The 25,411-nt window shown below is 45.4% G+C and overlaps 1 protein-coding gene across 12 annotated transcripts in view; it reads left to right on the top strand.

Annotated features, from left to right (window-relative positions):
* Positions 1 to 25,411, top strand: part of EIF4G3 (eukaryotic translation initiation factor 4 gamma 3) — a 254,350-nt gene that overhangs the window by 178,000 nt on the left and 50,939 nt on the right. For 9 of the 12 annotated variants that reach the window (XM_039912109.1, XM_029066446.2, XM_039912107.1 and 6 more), the window contains 5 exons: positions 3,569 to 3,815; positions 12,205 to 12,341; positions 14,608 to 14,727; positions 15,400 to 15,510; positions 25,189 to 25,359. In XM_039912109.1, the coding sequence (XP_039768043.1) occupies positions 3,569 to 3,815; positions 12,205 to 12,341; positions 14,608 to 14,727; positions 15,400 to 15,510; positions 25,189 to 25,359 (786 nt within the window). The remainder of the gene's footprint in view (positions 1 to 3,568; positions 3,816 to 12,204; positions 12,342 to 14,607; positions 14,728 to 15,399; positions 15,511 to 25,188; positions 25,360 to 25,411) is intronic. The other 3 variants (XM_039912110.1, XM_039912112.1, XM_039912111.1) reach the window with 1 other exon arrangement.

Below are 25,411 nucleotides of genomic sequence, written 5' to 3'. Positions count from 1 at the left end.
TCCATCACCTTGCCCCTTCCTACCTCTCCTCCCTTCTCTCTTTCTACCGCCCACCCCGCACGCTCCGCTCCTCCGCCGCCCACCTCCTCACCGTCCCTCGGTCTCGCCCATCTCGCCGTCGACCCCCGGGTCACGTCCTCCCGCGGTCCCGGAACGCCCTCCCTCCTCACCTCCGCCAAACTGATTCTCTTTCCCTCTTCAAAACCCTACTTAAAACTCACCTCCTCCAAGAGGCGTTCCCAGACTGAGCTCCTCTTCCCCCTCTACTCCCTCTGCCATCCCCCCTTTACCTCTCCGCAGCTAAAGCCTCATTTTCCCCTTTTCCCTCTGCTCCTCCACCTCTCCCTTCCCATCCCCATAGCACTGTACTCGTCCGCTCGACTGTATATATTTTCGTTACCCTATTTATTTTGTTAATGAATTGTACATCGCCTTGATTCTATTTAGTTGCCATCGGTTTTTACGAGATGTTCTTCCCCTCGACGCTGTTTAGTGCCATTGTTCTCGTCTGTCCGTCTCCCCCGATAAGACCGTAAGCCCGTCAAACGGCAGGGACTGTCTCTATCTGTTGCCGACTTGTTCATCCCAAGCGCTTAGTACAGTGCTCTGCACATAGTAAGCGCTCAATAAATACTATTGAATGAGGTTTCAGAAAGTGGAGCAGAAGACAGAGACTGGGGGAGAGAAGGCATTAGAATGCCACCAGTATCTCTTCTCTCATAGTCATTTCCAAATAATGGAGTTCAGTATTTTATTAAAAATCAAATTTAATTGTGAAAAGAAGCAGCATGCCTTTGGGGAAAGAACGTGAGTCTGGATTCTTATCTCAGCTCCATCACTTATTTGCCTGCTGTGTGACTTTGGGCAAGTCACTTCTCTCTGCCTCAGTTTCCTTGCCTGTACAATGAGGATTAAATACCTATTCTCTTTCCTCCTATGACTCTGTGCCCTATGTGAGACAAAGATGTATCCGACTACTTAAATGGGATCGCCCCCAGCGCTTGATACTGTGATTGGCATATAATAGGCATTTAACAAACAATCATTATTATTATTATATCTGAGATCGTAAGACTGTAACGTTCCATTGATTCAGTGATTCAGAAGAAGCGGTTTTAGAGAATGTGGCTTTTAGTCTTTTCCAAGAATGCTCCTGCAAGGCCACAATAAAGGCCACTGCATGCTACTTTAAAATATACAGGCCTTATTTTTAAGTCATGTAACTGTGTGTTCATTATGCAGTTTTAGAAGAAAATGGCATAAACGTCTACGGTCGTTCCGACTCCCCGCTACTTCCCGGGAAGCATTCGTAATATTTTAGCATTTCTTGGTGCTCTTCCTTTGTTTCCTTCCTGACATTCTATACTCCTTTATTATTTTTTTTCCTTCATTCTTTCTTCTCTCTCTCCCCTAAGCTTCCCGACTGTCCTCTCCTCTGGCTTGTTCCACATCCTCCCCTTTTAGTTGCAGCGATCCTGTTTTGGCGTGGTCTAACGAAATAGCTTAGGCCAGGGAGTCAGCGATTATCGGCAATAATCAAGCTGACTCTGGCTAGAAAGCCTGGAGTGGTAAGAAAATAAATGTGAAAGCAGGAGGTTCTAATTCTGGTTCTGCCACTTGCCTGATGAGTGACCTGGTTTAAGTCAGTTAATTTCTCCGTGCCTCAATTCCGTACTCTCGAAATGGGGATTCAATATCTGTTCTCCCTCTGTGAGCTCCATTCAGGGACTGTGTCCCACCTGATGAACTTGTATCTACCCCAACACTTAGAGCAGTGCTTGACCATAACAAAAGCTTAACAAATACTCATAATTACTCAAAACTGGAAGTGGAACTTACAGGTCCCCTGCATCCTCTGCAGCCCTCTTCTCTGGACAGGGATCAAGGCCGCTTTTAGCCTATTTGAGAAGCAGCGTGGCTTAGTGGAAAGAGCACAGGCTTGGGAATCAGAGATGGGTTTTGGGTGTTTTTTTGGGTTTGGTTTTGTTTTTGGTATTTGTTAAGCGCTTACTATGTGCAGAGCACTGTTCTAAGCGCTGGGGGAAGTACAGGGTAATCAGGTTGTCCCACGTGAGGCTCACAGTCAATCCCCATTTTATAGATGAGGTAACTGAGGCACAGAGAAGTGAAGTGACTTGCCCACAGTCACACAGCTGACAAGTGGCAGAGCCGGGAGTCGAACCCATGACCTCTGACTCCCAAGCCCAGGCTCTTTCCACTGAGCCACGCTGCTTCCCGTTCTGATCCCAGCTCCGCCACTTCTCTGCTGTGTGACCTTGCGCAAGTCACTTCACCTCTCTGGACTTCCGATACCTCATTTGTAAAATGGGGATTAAAAGTGTGAACCCCACGAGGGACAACCTGATTATCCTGTATCTACCCCAGTGCTTAGAACAGTGCTTGGCACACAGTAAGTACTTAACAAATATAATTATTGGGAAGCAGCATGGTTCAGTGGAAAGTGCCTGGGCTTGGGAGCCAGAGGTCGTGGGGTCTAATCCCGGCTCCGCCGCTTGCCAGCTGTGTGACTTTGGGCAAGTCAGTTAACTTCTCTGTGCCTCAGTTACCTCATCTGTAAAATGGGAGTTTAAACTCTGAGCCCCATGGGGGACAACCTGATCACCTTGTATCCCCCAGCGCTTAGAACAGTGCTGCGCACATAGTAAGCGCTTAACAAATACCACCATTTTTTTTTTTATTTTTTACTTCCTTCCCAGAGACCTAAACCAACAAGGGAAATAGCAGATGCGTTGGTCCTGTTTCTGACCCTGGTGGGCACTAAGGAAGGGGTTTCTCTTAACCTCATTCCATCCTCCTTACCCTGTGCCTTCAGAAGCCAGGGTTGCTGAAGAGAGAGTGGGTGTGTGTGTGTGTGTGTGTGTGTGTGTGTGTGTGTGAGTGTGATGGTAGGCAGGGGGAATGTTCCTTGGTATCATTTCCAGTCCTCCTGGGGGCTTAAGTGGCTGCCCAGGAGTTGACTTGCTTGCCTGCAGCCCCTCTTTTCTGGAGAGAACGGGGGCTCTAGCTGAGCGAGAAGAGCCCCTTTCAACTGGGCAGGTCTTCTCAATCTCAGCCGCCGTTGAGCATATAAGGGAGTTAATGTTGGTATTTGTTAAGCGCTTACTATGTGCAGAGCACTGTTCTAAGCACTGGGGTAGACACAGGAGAATCAGGTTGTCCCACGTGGGGCTCACAGTCTTAATCCCCATTTTCCAGATGAGGTAACTGAGGCACAGAGAAGTTAGGTGACTTGCCCACAGTCACACAGCTGACGAGTGGCAGAGCCGGGATTCGAACTCATGACCTCTGACTCCAAAGCCCGTGCTCTTTCCACTGAGCCACGCTGCTTCTCTAAGGGAGAAGCAGCTGCTGAAGGGAGTTCATGGCATGTACTCCCTTCCTTAAGGAAACGCCAACATTGGCAAACTCAAAGATGGCTCATATTTGGCTGACAACTCCCCTTGGAATTTGGCAAGGAGTTTACATACACACACACGCACATTGTATGCTACTGCTCATATCGTTGCTTATTCTTTAAACTGTAACCTCTGTCTCATTTACGCTTCAGTCTAAAGAAGAAGAGCTTTCAGGTGACAAAGTACCAGAATCAGAACAAGATAAAATGAGCCACGTATTCCCTGCAGAGAGAGACCCCTCTGACCTTAAAAAACCAAAAGCGGTGGAAGAAAATGGGGAGCAAGAAGCCGAGCCTGTTCGCAATGGTGCTGAGAGTGTTTCTGAGGGCGAAGCAGCTGATGCTAACGCCGGCTCCACTGCTAGTTCCGTCGACGCGGTGGCCTGCCCGTTGAAACCAGGTAAGCCCTGGCCTCGCTCTTCCTTTCCTTACATTCCTAGAGAAACGCGGCCTCCTCAGGGGGCAAGTCAGTTGAGCACCAAGAGTTGCGTTGCACTCATCCAAGCGCCTAGTACAGTGCTCTTTTTTTAATGGTACTTGCTAAGCACTTTACTGGGAGCCAAGCACTCTGTTAACTGCTGGGTTAGATACAGGTTTATCTGGTTGGACACAGTCCCCGTCCCACGTGGTGATCATAGTCTTAATCCCAATTTTACAGATGAGGTAACTGAGGCACAGAGAAGTGAATTGACATGGCCAAGGTCACACAGCAGACAAGTGGCAGAGCCGGGATTAGAGCCCAGGTCCTTCTGACTCCCAGCCCTGTGCTCTAACCACTAGGCCACGTTGCCACTCTGCAGATAGCGAGCACTCAGTAAACATGACTGATTGATTGATTGATAGGCTGACAATTGTCCTAATGATCCAGTAGATAGTTGAAAGACCTTTAATTTCTTACCAACCCACGACCTTTAAAAAAAAGCAGCGTCCACAGTGTCTTCTTATCTTCACATGGATAGGAAGAACTTTCCAAGGGAAAAAGGCATTATTAATACTTCTTTCAAGGCCCCTTTTTTCACCTGGATTTGTAAGATATTCAGAGAGAGAAAAAAATTGATGTCTAGCTACTGGAATCTCTGACTCATTTGGGGATAGAAGAGGGTTGGCTCAAGTGTGAGGGCTATACAAGTTAGTTCTTGCATGTCTGGCAGTTATTTGAGTATTTAATGTATGAAGCGCTCCTCACGTATTTTGCTCACAAATGTACTTACAGGCATACTAATAAAATCTGATATTGTGTAGTCAGCGCGTCTAGAATGCAGGGGATGATCTCGACTACCCCGGTGCTTAGTACAGTGCTTTTGAAATAATAAGTGCCAAGCAAAATACCACCGTTGTTATCTTAAGGCGTTCCATTCTTGACAAGCCCCTCATTAAGAAAAACTCATGTAATGAAACTCAGGCTGTGTCGGTACTGCGAGCACATGTGCTCAATAGTTTCTTCCTCATGTCCTTTTGAGGTAGATTCACGTTGTCACAAGAACATTCCACGATTCCCCTAAAGCATCCTGTCCAAAACACTGTTTATGGATGACCCGAATATCCTTATGTGCCATGGTGATGTAAGCATTTTTACTTCTATCGGCCGTACTAGTGGGCTGGATCGAATTGATTGGCCCTGGATGGGATTTTGCTCGTCCCTGTACTGGGTACCGGGCGTAAAGGAAGCCGTATAGCCTAGCAGATAGAGAACAGGCCTGGGAGTCCGAGGACCTGGGTTCTCATCCCAACTCTGCCATCTGCAGGCTGTGGGTTCTTGGGCAAAACACTTCATCTCTCCATGCTTCAGTTTCCCCACCCTTAACATGGGGACTCAGTACCTGTTCTCCCTCCAAATTAGACTGCGAGCCCCGGTGGGGCAGGGACTGAGTCCTACCAGCTTTTCTTGTATCTCTCCCGGCATTTAGCACAGTGCTTGGCACATAGAAAGAGCTTAACCAATACTACAGTTATTAGGGTATGAGCCCTGCCGTCTAGAAACTAAAATCGTAAGACAGCGGGCCTTGCATCGTGACGCTGATTGTAAGCCAGTCAATCAATCGGTCGTATTTATTGAGCACTTACTGTGTTGCAGAGTACTGTGCTTGGGAACGTGCAGTATAACAATATTACAGACACTTTCCCTGCCAACAGTGAGCTTCCAATCTAGATGGCACAGCGTTGTCGTCCCCCAGACCCCGGACTGCACTGTAGACCCCATCAGCTCAAAGCCTCTGACGAGATTAGCGGGACCAGGCAAGAGTGTGGATGGCTTTGCAAACCATCACCGCTATGGAAAAGCAGCTCAATTCCTATCCTGTTGATGGTGGACTACCTCCCCCCTCTATCCCTAAACAAGTCCTATACAAGTAATAATTATTATGGTATCTGTTAAGCCCTTACTGTTTGCTACGCACCGTACTAAGCGTTGGGGTGGATACAAGCAAGTTGGATTGGACACTGTTCTTTTCCTACGTGGGCTCACCGTTCAGTCCCCATTTTACAGATGAGATAACTGAGGCCCAGAGAAGTGAAGGCCTAAGGCCACTAAGCAGACAGTAGATTGTAAGGTCACTGAGGGCAGAGAGCGTGTCTTCCAATCTGTTTTATCGTACTCTCCCAAGTGCTAACTACAGGGCTATGCACACAGTAAGCACTCAATAAATATGACGGAGTGGTTGATTGATATAATATGTACAGTGTGTGTGCATTTGCAAATGAAGATGCAAAGTGGGTTGATGACTTTTATGGTCACTTGGAATTTTGATTTCTATTTTTCCTTTGTTTCCCATTTTTCTCAGATGGTGGCAGCAAGCCACCCAGTAATCTTGAGATTCATAGCAAAGCATTTTTTTGCAGACCACAGGTCTAGACGCAGAAATGTGAGGAAAATAAAATTATCCTCATTATATCCTCCTGAAATTTCTTCCCCAAGGATGCGGCTTAAGCGCGGTTGAGAAAAGCTCACATATTCTATTCACTCCATAATAAGGAGAAGCTAGGCCGCGCACAGTAAGCGTTCAATAAATACGATTGAATGAATGAATCAATGATCCAAAATGGTCACTGAGCCAAACTGCAGGCGTGTCCAAAAATGTTTGCCACTCTGCATGCCAGAGGACCAGTGAGACTTAGTGGAAAGAGCCCAGGCCATCGGAGTCACAGGGCCTGGGTTCTAGTCCTGACCCTGCCACTTGCCTGCTAGGTGACTTTGGGTAAGTCACTTCACTTCATGGTGCCTCCACAAAACCCGTATTCAGTCCTACTCCTTCCTATAAAGACTTTGAGCTCCAGTTGGTACCGAGACTGTGTCTGGCCTGATTATCTTGAATCTCCCCAAGCGCTTAGTTTAATAATGTTGGTATTTGTTAAGCGCTTACTATGTGCAGAGCACTGTTCTAAGCACTGGGATAGATGCAGGGTAATCAGGTTGTCCCACGTGAGGCTCACAGTTCATCCTCATTTTACAGATGAGGTAACTGAGGCACAGAGAAGTGAAGTGACTTGCCCACAGTCACACAGCTGACAAGTGGCAGAGCTGGGAGTCGAACCCACGTCCTCTGACTCCGAAGCCCATGCTCTTTCCACTGAGCCACACTGCTTGCTCTGCACACAGCAAGCACTGAATAAATTCCATTGATGATGATCTATCCCACTGCTTAGTGCAGTGCTTGGCACATAGAAGGAGCTTCACAAATACCATCCTTATTTTTATAGGGGAAATAAAAGAGTAAGGATTTTTTTACAAAAGTGCTGTGGGATTTAAGGGGAACAAAGCCAAAACATACTCAACGTAAAAGAAGGGTGGATGAGGAAATGAGGACCTAGTCAGGAAAGCTGTCTTAGCGGACATGATTTTAGGGGTGTTTGGAAGGTGGAAAGAGTTGCGGACTATCAGATCTTAATGGGAGGGAGTTCCAGGCCCTCCAGACAATTGCAAAGATGGGAGAAAATGATAGGAGTATAATAATAATCATGGTATTTGATACTCGCTTACTATATACCAGGCACTATACTAAGCACTGGGGTGGATACAGAGCAAATCGGGTTGGACACAGTCCCTGTCCTGCTTAGGGCTCTCAGTCTTAATCCCCATTTGGCAGATGAGGGAACTGAGGCCATGTGAAGTGATTTGCCCAAGGTCACGCAGCAGACAAAGGGCAAAACCGGGATTAGAACAGTCAAGGGGCAAAGTCGGGATTAGAACCCCTGACCTTCTGACTCCCGGGCCCGTGCTCTACCTACTATGCCAGCCTGCTCCAGTAGTATTAGTATTTCTTGAATGCCTACTGGGTTCAGTGTACTATGCCAAGCGAGTGGATGAAGACAGCAGAAGCATGTGAGACGCTCCAAGGAGCTTACAATGCGAATTTCAAATTTTACCCCTTGCATTGGCTATTCCTATTTAGGGAGAGAAGAGGTCAAAACTTGAAGGAGGCATTTAAGTACATATTAGCTTGAGTTCAGGCAATGTCCCCTGACCCATCAGGAAGCAGCATGGCCTAGTGGAAAGAACCTGGGCGTCAGAAGACCTGAGTTCTAATTCCGGCCCCGCCACTTGTGTACAGTGCGACCTTGTGCAAATCACTTAAAGTCTCTGGCTCTCAGTTCCCTTATCTACAAAATGGAGATTCACTACCTCTTCTCCATGCTCCTTAGACTACTTGTTTCGATCTGATTAGTTTTGTTGTCTCTCTCCCCCGTTTAGACTGTGAGCCTGTCATTGGACAGGGATTTCTCTATCTGTTGCCTAATTGTACATTCCAAGCGCTTAATACAGTGCTCTGCACATAGCGCTCAATAAATACGATTGAATGAATGAATGAAACTCACGTGGGGCCTGATCATCTTTTGTTTACCCCAGAATGTAGTACAGTGGTTGGCACAAAGTAAGCGCTGAGCAAATACCACTCGTTATTATTATTATCTAAGAATCTATAACCTGCCATTAACTTAGATAACAATGCCCGGTGGGCCATATGCCAGCCCAGAGAGGTTTTCTGACAGCTGACAGTGGCAGGGCTGAGATTAGAACCTGCATCTCCTGACTCCCAGGCCTGTGCATTATTCACTAGACCATACTGCTTGGTCATTTTTAGAGATTTGTGTGTGTGTGTGTGATTTCTTTCAGGCCTTTCACATAGCAACTGGTAAAGGATGCTTGTGGTAAATGATAAATAGTTGATACCTATTGAAGCAGCATGGGGTAGTGGATAGAGCACGGGCCTGGGAGTCAAGATCATGGGATCCTGGCTCCACCACTTGTCTGCTGTGTGACCTTGGGCAAGTCACTTTAACTTCTCTGGGCCTCAGTTACCTCATCTGGAAAATGGGGCTCGAGACTGGGAACCCCACATGAGACAGGGGCAGGCGGTGTCCAACCCGATCAGCTTGTATCTACCCCAGCCCTTAGTAAAGTGCCGGGCAGATGGTAAGCACTTAATAAATACCATGATTATTTCTATTATTAGTACTTCTGTAGATGTGATTCTTGATGATGGGGCAGACGCTTTTCATTGCTTCTACTTCTTACATCCACTTAAAGCGTTTCTTTCCCTGGTAATGTTTGAGGCCAAATAAAGCGACCCAAAGAACCCACTTGACTAGCAAAATGATCTGCAGTCTAATGTTGACCACCCCTTCCCAACGACTTCCCTCTGACCTGGAACTCCTCCCCTTTCCCCTCACCCCCCTTATTTTTCTCTTTTTTTATGGTATCTATTGCTTACCAGGATCTATTTTTATGGTATCTATTAAGTACCAGGAACTGCACTAAGTGCTGGGGTGGATACAAGTTAAATCAGGTTGGATACAGTCTGAGTCCCAGGTGGGGCTTACTGTCTTAATCGCCATTTTACAAATGAGGAAACTGAGGAACAGAAAAGTTACGTGACTTGCACAGAACAGAGCAGACAAGAGGCAGACCCGAGATTAGAAGCCAGGTCCTTTCAACTCCCGGGCTAGTGCCGTATACTCTTGGGCACCTTGTTTCATATCCCTCCCTGAATAAACCTTCATATCCTCTTCTCCCACTCCCTTCTGAATCACCCTTAAACTTGGATTTGCACCCTTTATTCACCCCTCCTCCAGCCTTCAGCACTTATATCCATATCCATAATTTATTTATTTACATTAGTTTGTATCCCCCTCTAAACTGTAAGCTCATTGCACACAGAGAACGTGTCTTCCAGCTCTGTTATATTGTACTCTCCCAAGCTCTTAGTACAGTGCTCTGGACACAGTAAGCGCTCAAGAAGAAGTAGCATGGTGTAGTGGATAGAGCAGGAGCCTGGGAGTCAGAAGGTCGTGGGTTCTAATACTGGCTCCGCCACTTGTTTGCCGTGTGACCTTGGGCAAGTCGCTTCACTTCTCTGGGCCTCAGTTCCCTCATCTGTAAAATGGGGATTGAGGCTGTGAGCCCCACTCGGGACGGGCTACGTCCAACCCAATTTGCCTGTATCTACCCCAGCGCATAGTACAGTGCCTGGCACATAGTAAGCACTTAACAAATGCCATCATTATTATTATTATCATAAATATTACTGATTGATCGAAAGTCCATCACTCTCCCCACCTTCAGCACACTCCTAAAATCACATCTCCTTTTTCCCCTAAGTGACCTCCTCTCTATGTCACCTATACATCTCTGTATCCCTTAAGCTCTTTGATCCTCTAGACTATCATCTCTGAGGGCAGGGAAGGTGCTTGCTAATGGTGTTAATAATAATGGTATTTGTTAAGTGCTTACTATGTGCAGAGCACTGTTCTAAGCGCTTGGGTAGATACAGGGTAATCAGGTTGTCCCACGTGAGGCTCACAGTCTTCATCCCCATTTTACAGGTGAGGTAACGGAGGCACAGAGAAGTGAAGTGACTTGCCCACAGTCACACAGCTGACAAGTGGCAGAGCTGGGATTCGAACCCATGACCTCGGACTCCCAAGCCCGGGCTCTTTCCACTGAGTCACGCTGCTTCCCTGGTGTTGCATTGTACTCTCCCAAGAGTTTATTTACTCTAGTACTCTGTACATAATAAACACTCAATAAATTCCATTGATTGATTAATTGATTGATACTCACCCCAGCCCCACAGCTCTTATGGGAAGATCTTTATACTCTGCTATTTGCTGTCTCTATATTTCAACAAGGGTCACCCCCTGTAGACTGCAAGACCCTTCTGGGCAGCTCCCTTGCATTGTATTCTCCCAAGCACTTAGGTTGGTACCACTCTATTAAGCATTCAGTAAGTAGCCCTGATTAATCTATTTATAGTTTTGTGCGTACAAGGAACAGGCTATGTATATAGAATTCCTGTGCTCCCATTTTTATTTTGTGAGCACTTAATAAAGATGCACTGACTAACACAAACCAGTCACTCCGTGCATCCTCCAGAGTGATTCCTCTCAACTCTCTCAATCAATTTGAATTTGAGAAAATTTCGATAATGCTGTTCCATTTCACTTTTGTTTGACTATGTGGAAAAAGTTCCCTTCTTAATACTTCCCTTTTTCCCTCTTCCTTGAAAAAAGTGCTTTCAGTTTGTGGGATTTTCACGTTTGATACTTTCAAAGGTTTTTCTCTCTTCATAAATTTGTTTTGTTCAGCAGCACAGGCTCCTTTGATTCAAAGTATGGATTCTGGAGGGACACTCCATGTAAACGTCAGAGAAAAACATTTAGAGGCATGGAAATATTTTGCCTTTAGATAATATGTGCTTTCCCACTTGATGACCTGGTAGCAGGGAGATTGTTTTATTATCTAACATTAGAAAAGCAGCAGGCACTGGAGAAAATCCAAATATTAAGCCAGTGCCTGTTTGGAATTTTTGGTAAATTATGTTTGGCATTTTTTCCCTTTTCCCCCTTCCTTTTTCACTGAAAAATGATTGAAAAGCTGGAGAGTTAATTCCTTGTCAACCTGCAGCTATCATTTCCTAAGAACTATTGTCAAAAAAAAAAAATTAGGGTAGAAGGTGCAGGTTTTAAAACTCATGTCCCTGTCCAAAAGCTGCCTTTATTCTCTAATGTCATTTCTGAACTGCTTCGTAAAGCACCATCACCTCAGCTCTGATGGGAAGTTTTGATTCTTGGTGTTTGGGTTAAACTCCTTTTGATGCTTCTTCTTTCTAAATCCACTTGTTTGTTTTTCCCTGCTAATGTTTCAGGCTGAACAAATGGAGTAAAAGTGTCTTTTCCTTTAGCGAAATCTAGGTGAGCGTTTTTATCATCATCATTACCATCAGTGGTATTTTTCCAGTGCTAACTTTGTGCAGTGCACTGTTATAAACGCTTGGTTGAGTACAGTTCAACAGAGATGGCACATAACGAGCTTACGGTCTAGAGAGGGAGATGGACATTAATGTAAATAAATAATTTATAATACGGAATTTATAGGTACATACATAAGTGCTACGGGGACTGGGCTTCAGAGTAATTATAATAATGATGATTGTGGTATTTCATTCATTCATAGTATTTATTGAGCACTTACTATGTGCAGAGCACTGTGTTAAGCACTTGGATTTGTTAAACGCTTATTACGTGCCAGGCACTGTACTAACCACTGGGGTAGACACAAGTAAATCAGGTTGGACACAGTCCCTGTCCCACATGCAGCTCGCAGTCTCAATCCCCAGTTTACAGATGAGGTAACTGAAGCCCAGAGAAGTGAAGTGACTTGTCCAAGGTCACACAGCAGACAAGTGGCAGGGCTGGGATTAGAACCCATGACCTGCTGACTTCCAGGCCCGTGCTCTGCATGCTGCTCCTGTAGAGTACTTTCTACCAATCTGTGTTGCTATTTCTTGTTTCAGAGCCCTGTAAGCCTGCCCCTGATACTGAAGGGAAGAAGCAATATGACAGGGAATTCCTGCTGGATTTCCAATTCATGCCAGTCTGTATACAGAAACCAGAGGGATTGCCTCCCATCAGTGATGTGGTTCTTGATAAGGTGAGTTGCTTCCCTGAAGAGAACTCAGTTGATGATTGTAGCTTTAGGGAGAGCATGGTTGTTTTTTCTTATACCACTTAGAACAGATGTGAAAAAACTGAAGCAGTGGTTACATTAAAACTGACTGGGAAGAATGATATTTTATTAACGAAGCAAAAAAACGTTTTCCAGGCAAAACCAAACTCTTGGATTTCTTCCAAGCATTGTTCCTAACCGGAAGCTATTTCAGTAGCTATGGAGCTAATTTTGTATTTGATGAACTTGTTCAGGCATATAAAATATTGTTGTTGTTTTTAAAAAAAATGGCATGTCTTCACCCTCTGCTTTTCATCCCTTCACCTGATCCTGAAAATTGCACTCACTGCTCTGGTGAGGAAGGTATATACTTTTTTTTTTTCAGTGAGTAAATTTTTCATTCATTATTCATTCAGTGAGTAAATGTTTTGAGATTTACTAAGCCCAAACCACCCTATGGGATCCCATGGGTGCAGCAGGTGGGCATCAGTTGAGGGGTTTTGGCCAGAGAGGGCACACAGATTAATTGTTCTGAATGTCTGATTCCTTATCAGCACCTCCTCGAGAGAGATGTAATTTGTCAGAGAATGATGCAGTAAATATATCTAGAGGGAAACAGCCCAGTCAGCAACTACTATTCAGTCCTATAAGGAGGGTAGTGGGAGAGTTCAGGTTGGTTTCTGTGAAATGTGATCTGCCCGGATTAAGTGCTCAAGGAATTCCATGTGAATCAGACATGAACCAGTCCCGGGTTATTAAACTGAATTAAAGTTCTGTTTAGAACAGGAAATGTTTAATGTGTAGAGTTTAGCCATCTTGTAGAATGAAATCTAGCCCCCATGCGCCTTCTTTTTTTACTCCGCCAACTGCCTGAGGCCTTTCCTGGACTATTTCACCTCCTCAGAGCCCCTGCTCTCTCAGTTTTTCTGATATCCGGGTTTTTTCCGTTCTGAACATCAAAGGCATTCACGACTTAATAGATGGATGTTTCGTGACACTCAGCCGAAGCCATCAAAGTTGCCCAGATGGCCAGAATTTAATCCCCCCCTTTAATCAGTTCTGTGAAAAATAGTCTTCCTTGGCCTTGCCATTGTAAGGCAGGTGTGGATACGATCCACATTTTCCCTTGTGACAATCTGACTGGGAGCAGAGCTGCCTGGGGATTGTCATCTTCCCATTCTTGACCCTCGGATCAGAGGCCCCTCCGGGGGGTGAGTAGGAGCTGTGATGGGGGTTCCAGGCAATCCAGGAGATAGCCCAGCCAGCGGGCGTTCCGGGCCTAGAAAGGCCCCAGAGGAAAAGGAAGCAAAAGCCTCAGGTGATCAAATCCCAGCTGGGAAAGTGAACCACAGTCGCTGGTGCCGACTTGGACTGGACTAGACGAAACCTGCCACGGAGCCTCCAAAACCAGAACAGAATTCAGTATTTACCTAAATGGCCGCATTAGAGATCCTCTGTCAATCAGTCAGACAGTAAATCTGTGGTATTTATTCATTCATTCAATCGTATTTACTGTGTGCAGAGCACTGTACTAAGCGCTTGGAAAGTACAATAAAGCAATAAAGAGAGACCGTCCCTGCCACAACGAGCTCACAGTTTAGAGGTGGGGAGACGGACATAAATACAAGTAAACAGGCATCAATATTTATTGAGAGCCTACTCTGGGCAGAGCACTGTACTGAGCAGTTGGGAGAGTACAATATAACGGTTGGTAGACACATTCCCTGCCCATGAGCTTACTCAGAGTGGTTTAGTGGAAGGAGCACAGGCCCGGGTGTCAGAGGTCATGGGTTCTAATCCCGGCTCAGCCACTTGTCAGCTGTGTGACTTTGGGCAAGTCATTTCACTTCTCTGTGCCTCAGTTACCTCATCTGTAAAATGGGGATTAAGACTGTAAGCCCCATATGGGACAATCTGATTATCTATCCCAGCACTTAGAACAGTGCTCAGCACATAGTAAACACCAGCATTGTTATTATTATCATTATTATTATTATTATTATTATTAAGGTCTCTGGGGGCAGGGAACGTGTCTCCCAACTCTGTTATATTGTACTTTCCCAAGCGCTCTGTAAAGTGCTCTGCACACAGTAAGCACTCAGAAAATGCCATTGTTATTGATGATGATGATAATGAGGGGTAGTCCTACACCATCTCAGCTAAAGTAGCCTATGGATATTTGCAACTGCACAACACCGAATGTTCGGTGATGTAAAAAAAAATAATGTCTTCGTTTTCCTCCCTCATACAGATCAACCAACCCAAATTGCCGATGCGAACTCTGGATCCCCGGATGCTGCCACGAGGACCAGATTTTACTCCCGCCTTTGCAGATTTTGGGAGGCAGGCCCCTGGTGGAAGAGGTGTCCCTGTAAGTGAAAGTTCCTTCCCCAACCGATCAATTAGAAACAGACCACACCCTCCCGGAAGTCAAACCCAACGATACGCGATCCACTTTTATACCTCGACTTTCCGCTGCCCAAGAAGAATAACAACAATAGAGACTAATCTTTCCCTGCAAATACTGAGGCGACTAAAAAATTATTTTGAGTGGCTTTCCCTTGATAGAAGCTGGCCTGCTGTGCGTTAGTCTTGAGTTTGGCCGTGTTTCTTGCTTTAAAGCCATTTTTGAGTTCATTATTGGTTTCGTGCTTGATAATGTTCCCATTTTATGTTCATAATAATAATTGTGGTACCTGTTAATTGCTCACTATGTGCCGAGCTCTCTGCTAAGTGCCAGAGTAGACATAATCAGATCAGGCGGTCCCTGCCCTCACGGGACTTAGAGGGAAGGAGAACTTGTGTTTTACGCCCATTTTACAGATGAGGAAACGGAGGCACAAAGATGTCACTCACGCGACTTGCCCGAGGTCTAACCACGGGTGAGTGGCAGAGAGCTGGGGTAGAACCCGGGCCGACTGACTCCCAGCGCCTTGCTCTTTCCACGAGGCCGTGCTGGTTGTGGGGCTGACCGGTCCATATAGGAGGGAAAAGAATGACAACGTTCCACTAACTCGCAACTGTTTTTTCTTTCTCTCTGCAGATTTGCAAAGTACAGAGCAGGCACGGATTGCCACTCCTGGAGCAGGGCAAAGCCCCACTATGCCCCCCACTGGTGATGTCGCACCCACCACTGAAGAGCCTGCCTCTAGGGGTGCGCTGAATCCTTTTTTACAGTGTCGTACGGTCGTCGTCTCATTTTCCTCCTTAGCAGCCTCCTCGTCTGTGGTGGGACCAGAGCCGAGAGTATGACGTTGGCGGGGCCGTTTTGCGGAAGAGTGCCGTGAGGTTAAAATGCAGGTTTGCCGTTTCAGCCGCTGGGGCAGCAGGGCTCTTGAGTGGTGGATGGGACATCAACGCCAGTGGAGTTCATGCCGGGGCACCGCATTGGGTAGGCCTCAACCACAGGTGCCCGCTCTGCATTTTGCAGACCTACGGAAAGCCTGAAAACGTTGCCGGTTCTCCGAATGCGTCTTCCCTCCCCCCCCCCGCCCTGTCTACTTGGCACGTTCGGCACATAATGCGAATGCTCCCCGAGAGCCTGGGTTTCGGTACCGACGTTTTCAGATCACCCTCGGGAGAATTATTTCGGTTCGACTCGTGAAGTGGTCTTTCCGATTGGTGACCAAGTTTTATTTCCCCATCACCGTTTTCTGGGAATAACCATTTTCGAAACCTGCTTGGAAATGAGAATCTTTCGTGTGAGACTTGATGTCGGAGACTGGACAGAAATAGAGCTACATGCTCACAGTCCGTTTTCATAATATTCGTCGAGGGCGTGTAACGTCTGGGTAAATAATTTACAGGACCTACAAAAGCTAATTCCCACCTCTGCCATCACCATCTTAAAGAAACTAGGTCAAATTCCCACAAAGGTTATGAAATTTAGATGTTATGGCAATTTTGAAGTGAAGATTTTTATTTTTATTTTCAATTCCAGGCTTATTGGAATGGCAGGAGAATGTAGCTTTCTAGATTTAGCAAGAGTTTTATCCCAAAGCAAGTTTTTCTAAATGTCTGAATTGGTTCGATCCTTTGTTCTTGGCAAACGTTTTGAGAATTTATTCCGTTCGGATACATCTTCTAGTTAACAGCATATGTGATTATCAAACTGCTCAGTTTTGTTCACATGACACTCACAGAAGTCATTTTTTGCCTCACTTTTCCTTCTGTCTTAAAAGCTGTCACTCCTCTTTATCTGCTTGTTTTACGGTGCCTGCCAATATTAACTAAAGCAAAAACGAAACCTTGGCAGTCAGAAACGAGCTTTCCTCCCTCTCTACAATGTGCTTTTTAAACTTCCCCATAAGGTATTTTGCTACGCTCATCACTCAGAATGTATGTTTACCCCCTATTCTCAATTTACATCAGACAGCCGGTAGATGAAGGAGCCTGCCTCAGATACTTGCTGTAATAAAAACCCAGCGACTGGGATAAAACTCTGCCCTGAAACAGATACCTTCAAGGATATTTCCCTTTCGCACCTTTTCCAGGAAGCTTCTGGGAGAAAGGAGCATGGTACATGTCCCATCCTGAGTAGGAGTTTTCAGCTGTGGCATGAAACCAGCTGCTTTTCTTGAAGTTTCTTCATTTTGTGGTTCTTTTCCCACTGACCAAGCTGTTCTCCAAATCCAGGATCACTTCTCCCCAGGTTCTTTGCTCCACACGGTGCTCCTGCAGCCCCAGAAAAGGCACAGGTGGGCGAGAGAGTGGCAGGGATCATGAGATCCTTAGCAGAAAGAGCCCGGGCCTAAGAGTCAAAGGTCCTGGGTTTTAATCCTGGCTCCGTCACTAGTCCGCTCTGTGACGAAGGGCAAGTCACGTCACTTCCTTTGTGCCTCAGCTTCCTCATATGTAAATCCGTGGTATGCACCAAGTGCTTACTTGTGTACAGAGCATTCTGCTAAGCCCTTACAACAGAGAGTTGGTAAACGTGTTCCCTGCCCATAGCAAGTTTACAGTGCAGAGGAGAAAACAGATGTGAAGTGAGAAGTGAGAAGCAGTGTGACCTAGTGGATAGAGCACGGGCCTGGGAGTAGGAAGGTTCTAATTCTGGCTCAGCCACCTGTCTGCTGCTTGATCTTGGGCAAGTCACTTAACTCCTCTGTGCCTCAGTTACCTCATCTTTAAAATGGGGATTAAAACTGGGAGCTCCATGTGGGACATGGCCTGTATCCAACCTCAACCTGATTAGCTTGTATCTCTCCCAGTACTTCGTACAGTGCCTGGCACGTAACAAATACCATTAAAATATAAATAAATAAAGGAATAATTTAAAGATATGTGCATAAATGCTGTCAGTCTGAGGCTGGAGTGAGTACAGATGGCCGAAGATTACAGATGTAAGCGTGGAGACAACTCTGAAGGGACAGTGAGTCGGGGAAAGGAGGGTTTAACCGGGGAGGGCCTTTTGGAGGAGGTAAGACTTTAATAAGGCTTTGAAGGTGGTGGTCTGGCATAGGGGGAGGGGGAGGCCTTTTCAGGGGATTAAAGGGGGATTAAAGCCTACTCCCGCCAATTTAGACCTGTGAGCCCAGTGTGGTACAGAGACTGTGTCCTACCTGATTATCTTGTACTTATCCCAGTGCTTAGTACAGTGCTTAGCCCATAGTAAGCGCTTGGTAAATAGTAGTAGTAGTAGTAATCTAGATATGGGGTTAATCTCCAAGCGCCTGGTCCAGAGACAGAGTAGCCTGCCTCACAGCTCTGGCAAGGGTTGATGAGGGGTGTCCAGAAAAATGACTTCCTTCCCCACCACCCCCTAAAAAAAAAATTCACATTTCACTGGGAGGCCGATATCATGAAGCAAAAGCTAGTTTTATAATGAATTTGAGGTTTGTGAGAGTAGTCGTAAACTGATTGCACCTGGGGCATAATACCAGTGCTTTCTCTTCTAAATCGACAATATTTCTGCCATTCCGAGGCACTGAACTGTTTTTGAGGTGAGGATTCCAGTGGCCCATTCATTTTAGGATTTGGACAAAAGTGGAAGCACATTTTCATTTGTGCCCCAATGGAGAATTTCACCACAAAACAAAAATCAAGAGTATTAAACCTACTGAGTCCCTAGACCTATTCTGACATTTCCCTAGGCATTTTGATGCCTAGATAATCAGTGACATTTTATCTGTTGGTATCTCAGCGTAGCAAAAGTAGTAAATAATCCTTTCTCAGAAAATAAACAGCAATCCTGCTTAGCAGCTTTAATCATATTCATCAGTCTCAAGTTTTACTCCCGAACTCTTTTAATATAATAAATAATCATCACCCCACAAAGACATAGTTAGTATTTATCAAGCATACTGTGGTAGTTTTAGTTACCTTAGAATTAATTTTCTGCTTCAACAAACTTAGAAAAATAGATTTTTTTTTAATTTCAAGGCAATGAATTTTAAATGTCAGGTCCAACATCCTCCGACAGCTTGGCCAGAGACTGGGTGCCAGGCTATGGCGGTGAGGTTCCCGATGATTCCAGAACCACTGGCTCTATACCGTGTCCCTTGTCGTTCCCTCCTGCCCATCCGTGCCCCTGTATGGGAACAGGTCTTGGGAGAGAGTGGCAAAGTAGAGTCACTTAGGGTGTGGGAGAAGAATTGAAGAACCACAAGAGATTCGATTCAGTGTTTGAAAAATCATCTTCTTTCATCGTAGTTGAACTGACGATCTACAAAATTTCTGATTAACAGTCTTTCAGCAGCCTACATAGTCCTCTCCAAATGTTTCCGTACTGGAGCTTAGCATCCCTAGAACTTGGTCTTTAACCAAAAGCAGAGAAAAGGGCCCGCATGCAGGTATCCTCTCCTGGCATGCCTTGGTTCACCATGGTAGGGAACTCAGTGGTCATAGAACTGGTGCCAGCTGTGGGCAGCAGGATGTTCCCGCCCTAAATCCCAACCCTAAATTGACTCCCACGTGTGTAGCCAAACCCTGGATTTCAGCTGCCCCCAGTGAATGGATTGGGACTTGTGGGGAACCCCCAGAATCACCCCTCCCGGCCAGGGCTCCTTCGAACTTGGACCCAGCGTGGGGCTGCTGGGAACCTGGCATGGATTCTTGAGACATCTTCAAAGGAGACAGGTGAACATTGCTGCCACAATGCCCTCGTGCCTACTGGCCTTCTGCAGTTCAATGAAACTGGCAATTCATCCATTATGGGTACTTATTGAGCGCTTACTGTGAGCTGTGTGCTGTACTAAGCATTTGGGAGCGTATGACAGAGCCGGTAGACCCGCTCCCTGCCCACAATGACATTATAGTGTAGACAGAGTTGGAGCTATTGCAGATTGTCATTTTTTTAATGGTATTTGATAACCACTTATGTGTAAGGCACTGGGGTAGATACAGGTTATTCAGGTTGTACACAGTCCATGTCCCACAAAGGGCTTACAGTCTTAATCCCCCTTTTCCAGAGGAGGTAACAGAGGCACCGAAAAGTGACTTGACTTGACCAAGGTTGAGCAGCGGGCAAGTGGCAGAGCCAGGCTCAGAACCCAGGTCCTTCAGACTCCCAGGCTCGGGCTCTACCCTCTAGGCCACAATGTTTCTTCATTTAAAGCAAGGTCCATAGCTTTTAAGATCTTCAATTGATCCCCCTTCCTGATCCCCAAGCTGCCCTCAGTTCCTCATGTATATTGCGACCCACCTGGACAGTGAATTTTTAAAGGCGCAGAGAGAGACTCAGATCAAGGGGGCCACTCACTGGAAGGAAGGGACACAATGCCGCTCCCTTCAACACCTTCCCCTCTCCTTTAGCTGAAGTCGGACCCAGAGTCGCCACCCTTGCTTTGGGACCCACCATCAACTTGTCCCGTTTTTCACGCAAAAAAAAAGGACTCCGAAAGAAAGTGGAGGACTGTGAAGGGAACACAGTGTTTTTGCTATTAGATCAGACAGTGGTAGAAGGTTGGGGATCATCAGAGAATCTTTCCTTACTTGGTATCCCATTCACTGGTTTCTAAATCCCTGGAGAAGTAAAGTGAAGTATGATGTAGACTATAAGCCTGTTATGTTATATTGTACTCTCCAAAGAGTTTAGTACAGTGCTTTGCACACAGAGGTGCTCAATAAGTAGCACTGATTGATATTCACTCAGGGTGTTCTTTCCATCAGCTTGCATAACAGAGAGAAAGTGCGCCTTACAAGTTAATGGTCTTAAAGAGTCATATTATTATGATTATGGTATTTGCTAAGCACTTACTAAGTGTCAAAGCACTATTCTAAGCGCTAAGGTAGATCCAAGTTAGGTTGGACACAGTCCCCGTCCCACATAGGGCTCACAGTTTGAGGAGGAGGGAGAATAGTCTTATTATGAGTCTTCTTGCTTTTTCAATATGGGGCTCTATGTCTTGGAACAAGTCCTTAAGCTTCTCCATTCCTCTGAGCCCATGCACAACAGGTATAGCACTGCAGGAACAGAGCAAAAGCTATAAATAAAAGGCCCTATAAAATGTTTCATCATAATCACTTGCCTAGCCAATCGGATTGTCTCCCTAAATCCTAATTGATGGTGAGGGTAGACCGATTCCTGTCAAAAATAAACTGATCTGACAGAACGGATTTAAGATGTCATTAGTTAAGAAAGCTCTGGTAAACAATTGCAGCAAACCCACTGGGAAATAGACAAACATGAGGTAAATTAAGGTTACTAATAACGCTTCTAATTCCATGATCCTCAGAGCTAGCTGTGGGTTACTGTACTAACTACCTTTCAGGGTATGTAATAATAATGATGGCATTTGTTAAGCGCTTACTATGTGTAAAGCACTGTTCTAAGCGCTGGGGAGGTTACAAGGTCATCAGGTTGTCCCACGTGGGGCTCACTGTCTTCGTCCCCATTTTACAGATGGGGTAACTGAGGCACAGAGAAGTTAAGTGGCTTGCCCAAGGTCACACAGCTGACAAGTGGTGGAGCGGGATTTGAACCCATGACCTCTGACTCCCCAGCCCGGGCTCTTTCCACTGAGCCACGCTGCTTCTCTATGGTTAGGTCCACCCATTCACTTCTCCAAATTTCAGTTTCTTCTATTTTAAAATCTGTGAAGAAATGCTGCCTCTTTGGTAATACTTGTTCCAGTTTCTAGAAGCTTGGATTGAGAGGTGCTGCATATAAAATATTTGGTAGCTGGTGAAAAGAGCGGTATTATTTATAGCATTCATCTTCAGGTTTAAAGTTTGCATTTTTAATCCTCTTTTTTGCGGGGTGGTGGGATGAGGTGGTTATCGGAGTAGGTGGAAAATGGACTTTTTATAATTTTCCACAGAAAGTATATCCTGGAAAGTGTTTCTTTTTAGCACCTTGGAATTGATTGATTGAATCATAATCACGATCTAATCAGCTGACATCTTGGAATAATTACAGGCCAATGAGGAATTCAACATCCTGGGAGGAATCTAGGCACAACAGAGCCCAGAGTTAACCCTCTGTGGCCCATTAGTATATCACTTGCAGGATTAGAGGTAGAACAAGTGAAGAGTGTTTTTATCTGTCGTACCTCCTCATTCTACTAATGGTCAGAAACCAATTTTCTTTTTCCTGAGAAACTTCACAAATGCCATTACTGTCCCCTGCCATTGATAAGCGAGGTCCCCTTCAAGTTCCATTTATTGCTAACGCCCAAGTTGTTTTTATAACCATCATTGCTTCTTTTTCAATTGTGGTCCCAAATTCGAGAGAGTTTTTTTGTTGTTGTTGTCGTTCTAGCCACCATTCATTTCTAGGCTCATTAGAGTTATTAGAGCGAGTGCTAGAATCTCAGGAATCCCAAGTTTTCATTGACTCTGGTACCTTGGACCTTACCTAGTGCTAAACCTGACCTCTAGAATACTGTTGGGCACTTGAGCCTCTTGAGTTAAAAGTCAGATCTACTTAGGTTGCCAATCCCTGGTTGATATGACCTTTTCTAATTAGGGAGGGGAGGGGAAATTCTGAGAAGACCCTGTAGAAGCAAAACGGCATTAGTGAGTAGATAATAATGATGTTGGTATTTGTTAAGCACTTACTATGTGTAGAGCACTTTTCTGAGCTCTGGGGGAGATACAGGGTCATCAGCTTGTCCCACGTGAGGCTCACAGTTAATCCCCATTTTACAGATGAGGTAATTGAGGTACAGAGAAGTTAAGTGACTTGCCCACAGTCACACAGCTGAAAAGTGGAAGAGCCGGGAGTCGAACCCATGATCTCTGACTCCGAAGCCCAGGCCCTTTCCACTGAGCCACGCTGCTTCAGTAGTTCGCCATAGAGCTCCCACGCGTAGGTTTTTGGATTTTGAATTCCTTGGGGGTCAGGCTACTATGTCTATTTTCCACCGGGCTAGTTTTTTTGTCTCAGGACTTAGTACAATACTTGGCTCCCAGAAGGTGTTTCGTAAATGCTCTCGCTAATAATAATAATGGTTATTATTGTGGTATTTAAGTGCTTACTACATACCAGGCACCATATTAAGCACTGGGGTGATACAAGATAATCAGGTCCCACAAGGGGCTCACAGTCTAAGGAGGTGGGAGAACAAGGATAGAATCCCCATTTTGCAGAAGAGGGTACTGAGGCCCAGAGAAGTGAAGAGACTTGCCCCAGGTCACACAGGCACATTATGGAGATGAGATTAGAACCCAGGTCCTCTGACCCCCAGGCCCGGTCTATTTCTGTAAGGCCACGCTGCTTCTCAGTAGTATTTGTCACTAGTCTTGGGTGGAACAGAGCCTGTAAATCTCATCTGCCTCCTTACTGTAACGCCAAGGGAATGCAGAAGAGCATGGCAGAGGCAGAAAAGCAGATTGGAGTCTAGCCCATCATGTTTGCATTTTTGCAAGCAAAGAGTATACAGAGAACCAATTGTGAGAAAAAGAACCTGTTGCAGCCTAGGAGGGTGTAAGCTCTCAGGTAATGAGTTTGCCAAAATATTTAAATTTGAAAAAATAACTCGAACATGTAAGAAATTAGAATGCTTTATTACACAGAACATTCCCTGTTAAACTTGAAAGGAGTTAAAGGAGTCACTGAGCTCTGCCCTCTTGCCCAAGCATTAAATCATGTTAGCTGAACTGTTTGATGTGCCAACTCGTATTGGTTTCAACAGGATTCACACATCGAGAGTGGCTAGAGAAATCATTTAAGGCACACCTAGACTCTGGCATTACAATCTTCCAGGGGTGTTACACCAAGAGGATAGAACAGTGCTCCGCATTGCAATTTAAAGAGCATGTGGGCAACAGATAGCTCTATGGAAAACTCATTTTTGGCACTGATTTTAAGGTGATGCATTTGAAAGTTCATCAAGATCAATTTTCTTCTAATGCCAGCCTGCCCCTCAAATAGGTCTTGGAATTTTTTAATTTAGGCGACTCATGGAACTAAACCAGATTTTCTGTTTAATAATGCTGTTTGAACGGACTGAAAGCTCGTTACGCGCTCGGAACGTGTCTGCTAATTCTGCTGTATTAACCTCTCTCAAGCGCTTAGTACAGTGCCCTGCATGTAGTAAGTGCTCAATAAATATGATTGATGGATTGATTTTAAAATTTGAATGGCAAATGAGGAGTTTTGCCTGCAGTGGATCGAAGGCCAGAGACGGGCCTGGGCCGGGAGGGGGAGAGCCCCCAGCAGAAGGATTCCTTCTGACAGATTTACCATCATTGTACACAGATGCACCCAGTCTTTTGTTTTTGTTCTTTTATGGTGTTTGTTAAATGCTTACTATGTGCCAGGCACTGTGCTAATAATAATAATAGTAATTGTGGTACCAGCAATGACCAACTTATTTCTCTGATCCTCCTTTAGGCACGATTAACTTTTTTCTTTTGTTTACAGAGGAAAAGCTAGGCGTAATGGATAGAGCCTGGGCCCGGGAGTCAGAAGATCATTGGTTCTAATCCCGGCTCCGCCACTTGTCTGCTATGTAGCCTTGGGCAAGCCACTTCACTTTTACCTCATCTGTAAAATGGGGATGAAGACTATGAGCCCTCTGCGGGACAGGGACTGTGTCCAACTCGATTTGCTTTTATTCACCCCAGTGTTTAGTACAGTACCTGGTACATAATAAATGCTTAACAAATACAATAATTAGTATTATTTTTATTTGTTAAGCACTTACTATGCGTTAGGCACTGTTCAGATTGGACAGAGTCCATGGTTCACCTGGGGCTCCCAATCTGAATCCCCATTTTATAGATAAGATAACTAAGGCACAGAGAAGTGAAAGGTTTTTTGTTTTGTTTTTTAATGGTACTATTTAAGTGCTTACTATGTGCCAAGCACTGTTCTAAGCACTGGGGTAGAGACAAGTTAATCAAGTGAAATGCAGTCCCTGTCCCCTATGGGGCTCACACTCTTAATCCCCATTTTACAGATGAGGCCCAGAGAGTTTCCCAAGGTCACCCAGCAGATAAGTGATGGAACCAGGATTAGAACCCAGGTCCTTCCAACTCCCAGGCCCGTGTTCTATCCACTAGACCACAGTGCTTCTCCGGCTTGTGTTGTTCTTAGATGGTGGGAGCAGCATGCGGAAGTGGAAATTCCATTTTTGCCGGAAACTCAGTCTTAACCATGATCCTTTCCAAGGTTTTATTTAGGTCTAAGGGAAGCACAGCCTTATTTACTGTAGCTTCGGGGAGCACTGGGGTTCAATCAGCAATATTCCTAGTCCAGTCCCAGTGGTGGAGTTCTGGGAGAATATAATTATGTAAAAAATGAAAAGCTCCCTAAACTGCCTTGCATAACCACCGATTTGCACCTAGAACTTTTTGGTGACATCAAGAAGCGTGACTTGAGCAGCAGAGCCAAGACAGGGTATGGTAGTATGCTAGTGAACAATAACAAGAAATATTCTTGTCCTAGTTATTGAACGTTGGAGCCCGAAGATCTCAACCAGGCCAAAGGCGAGAGCCCAGAAAAATCATTACTGTGTCTGTGAAAGAAGATGTCCACCTGAAGAAAGCAGAGAATGCATGGAAACCCAGCCAGAAGCGAGACAGCCAGGTGGAAGACCCCGAAAATATCAAAACCCAGGTGAGAACTGAGGCTTGCCCCCTGAGAGGATCGGATCCACTTCTCAGGTTAT

The sequence above is a fragment of the Ornithorhynchus anatinus genome, chromosome 5, assembly GCF_004115215.2.
Source record: "Ornithorhynchus anatinus isolate Pmale09 chromosome 5, mOrnAna1.pri.v4, whole genome shotgun sequence".
Classification (NCBI taxonomy): Eukaryota; Metazoa; Chordata; class Mammalia; order Monotremata; family Ornithorhynchidae; genus Ornithorhynchus; species Ornithorhynchus anatinus.
The sequence above is the reverse complement of the archived record's forward strand: the minus strand, read 5'-3'. Positions and strand labels throughout refer to the sequence as shown.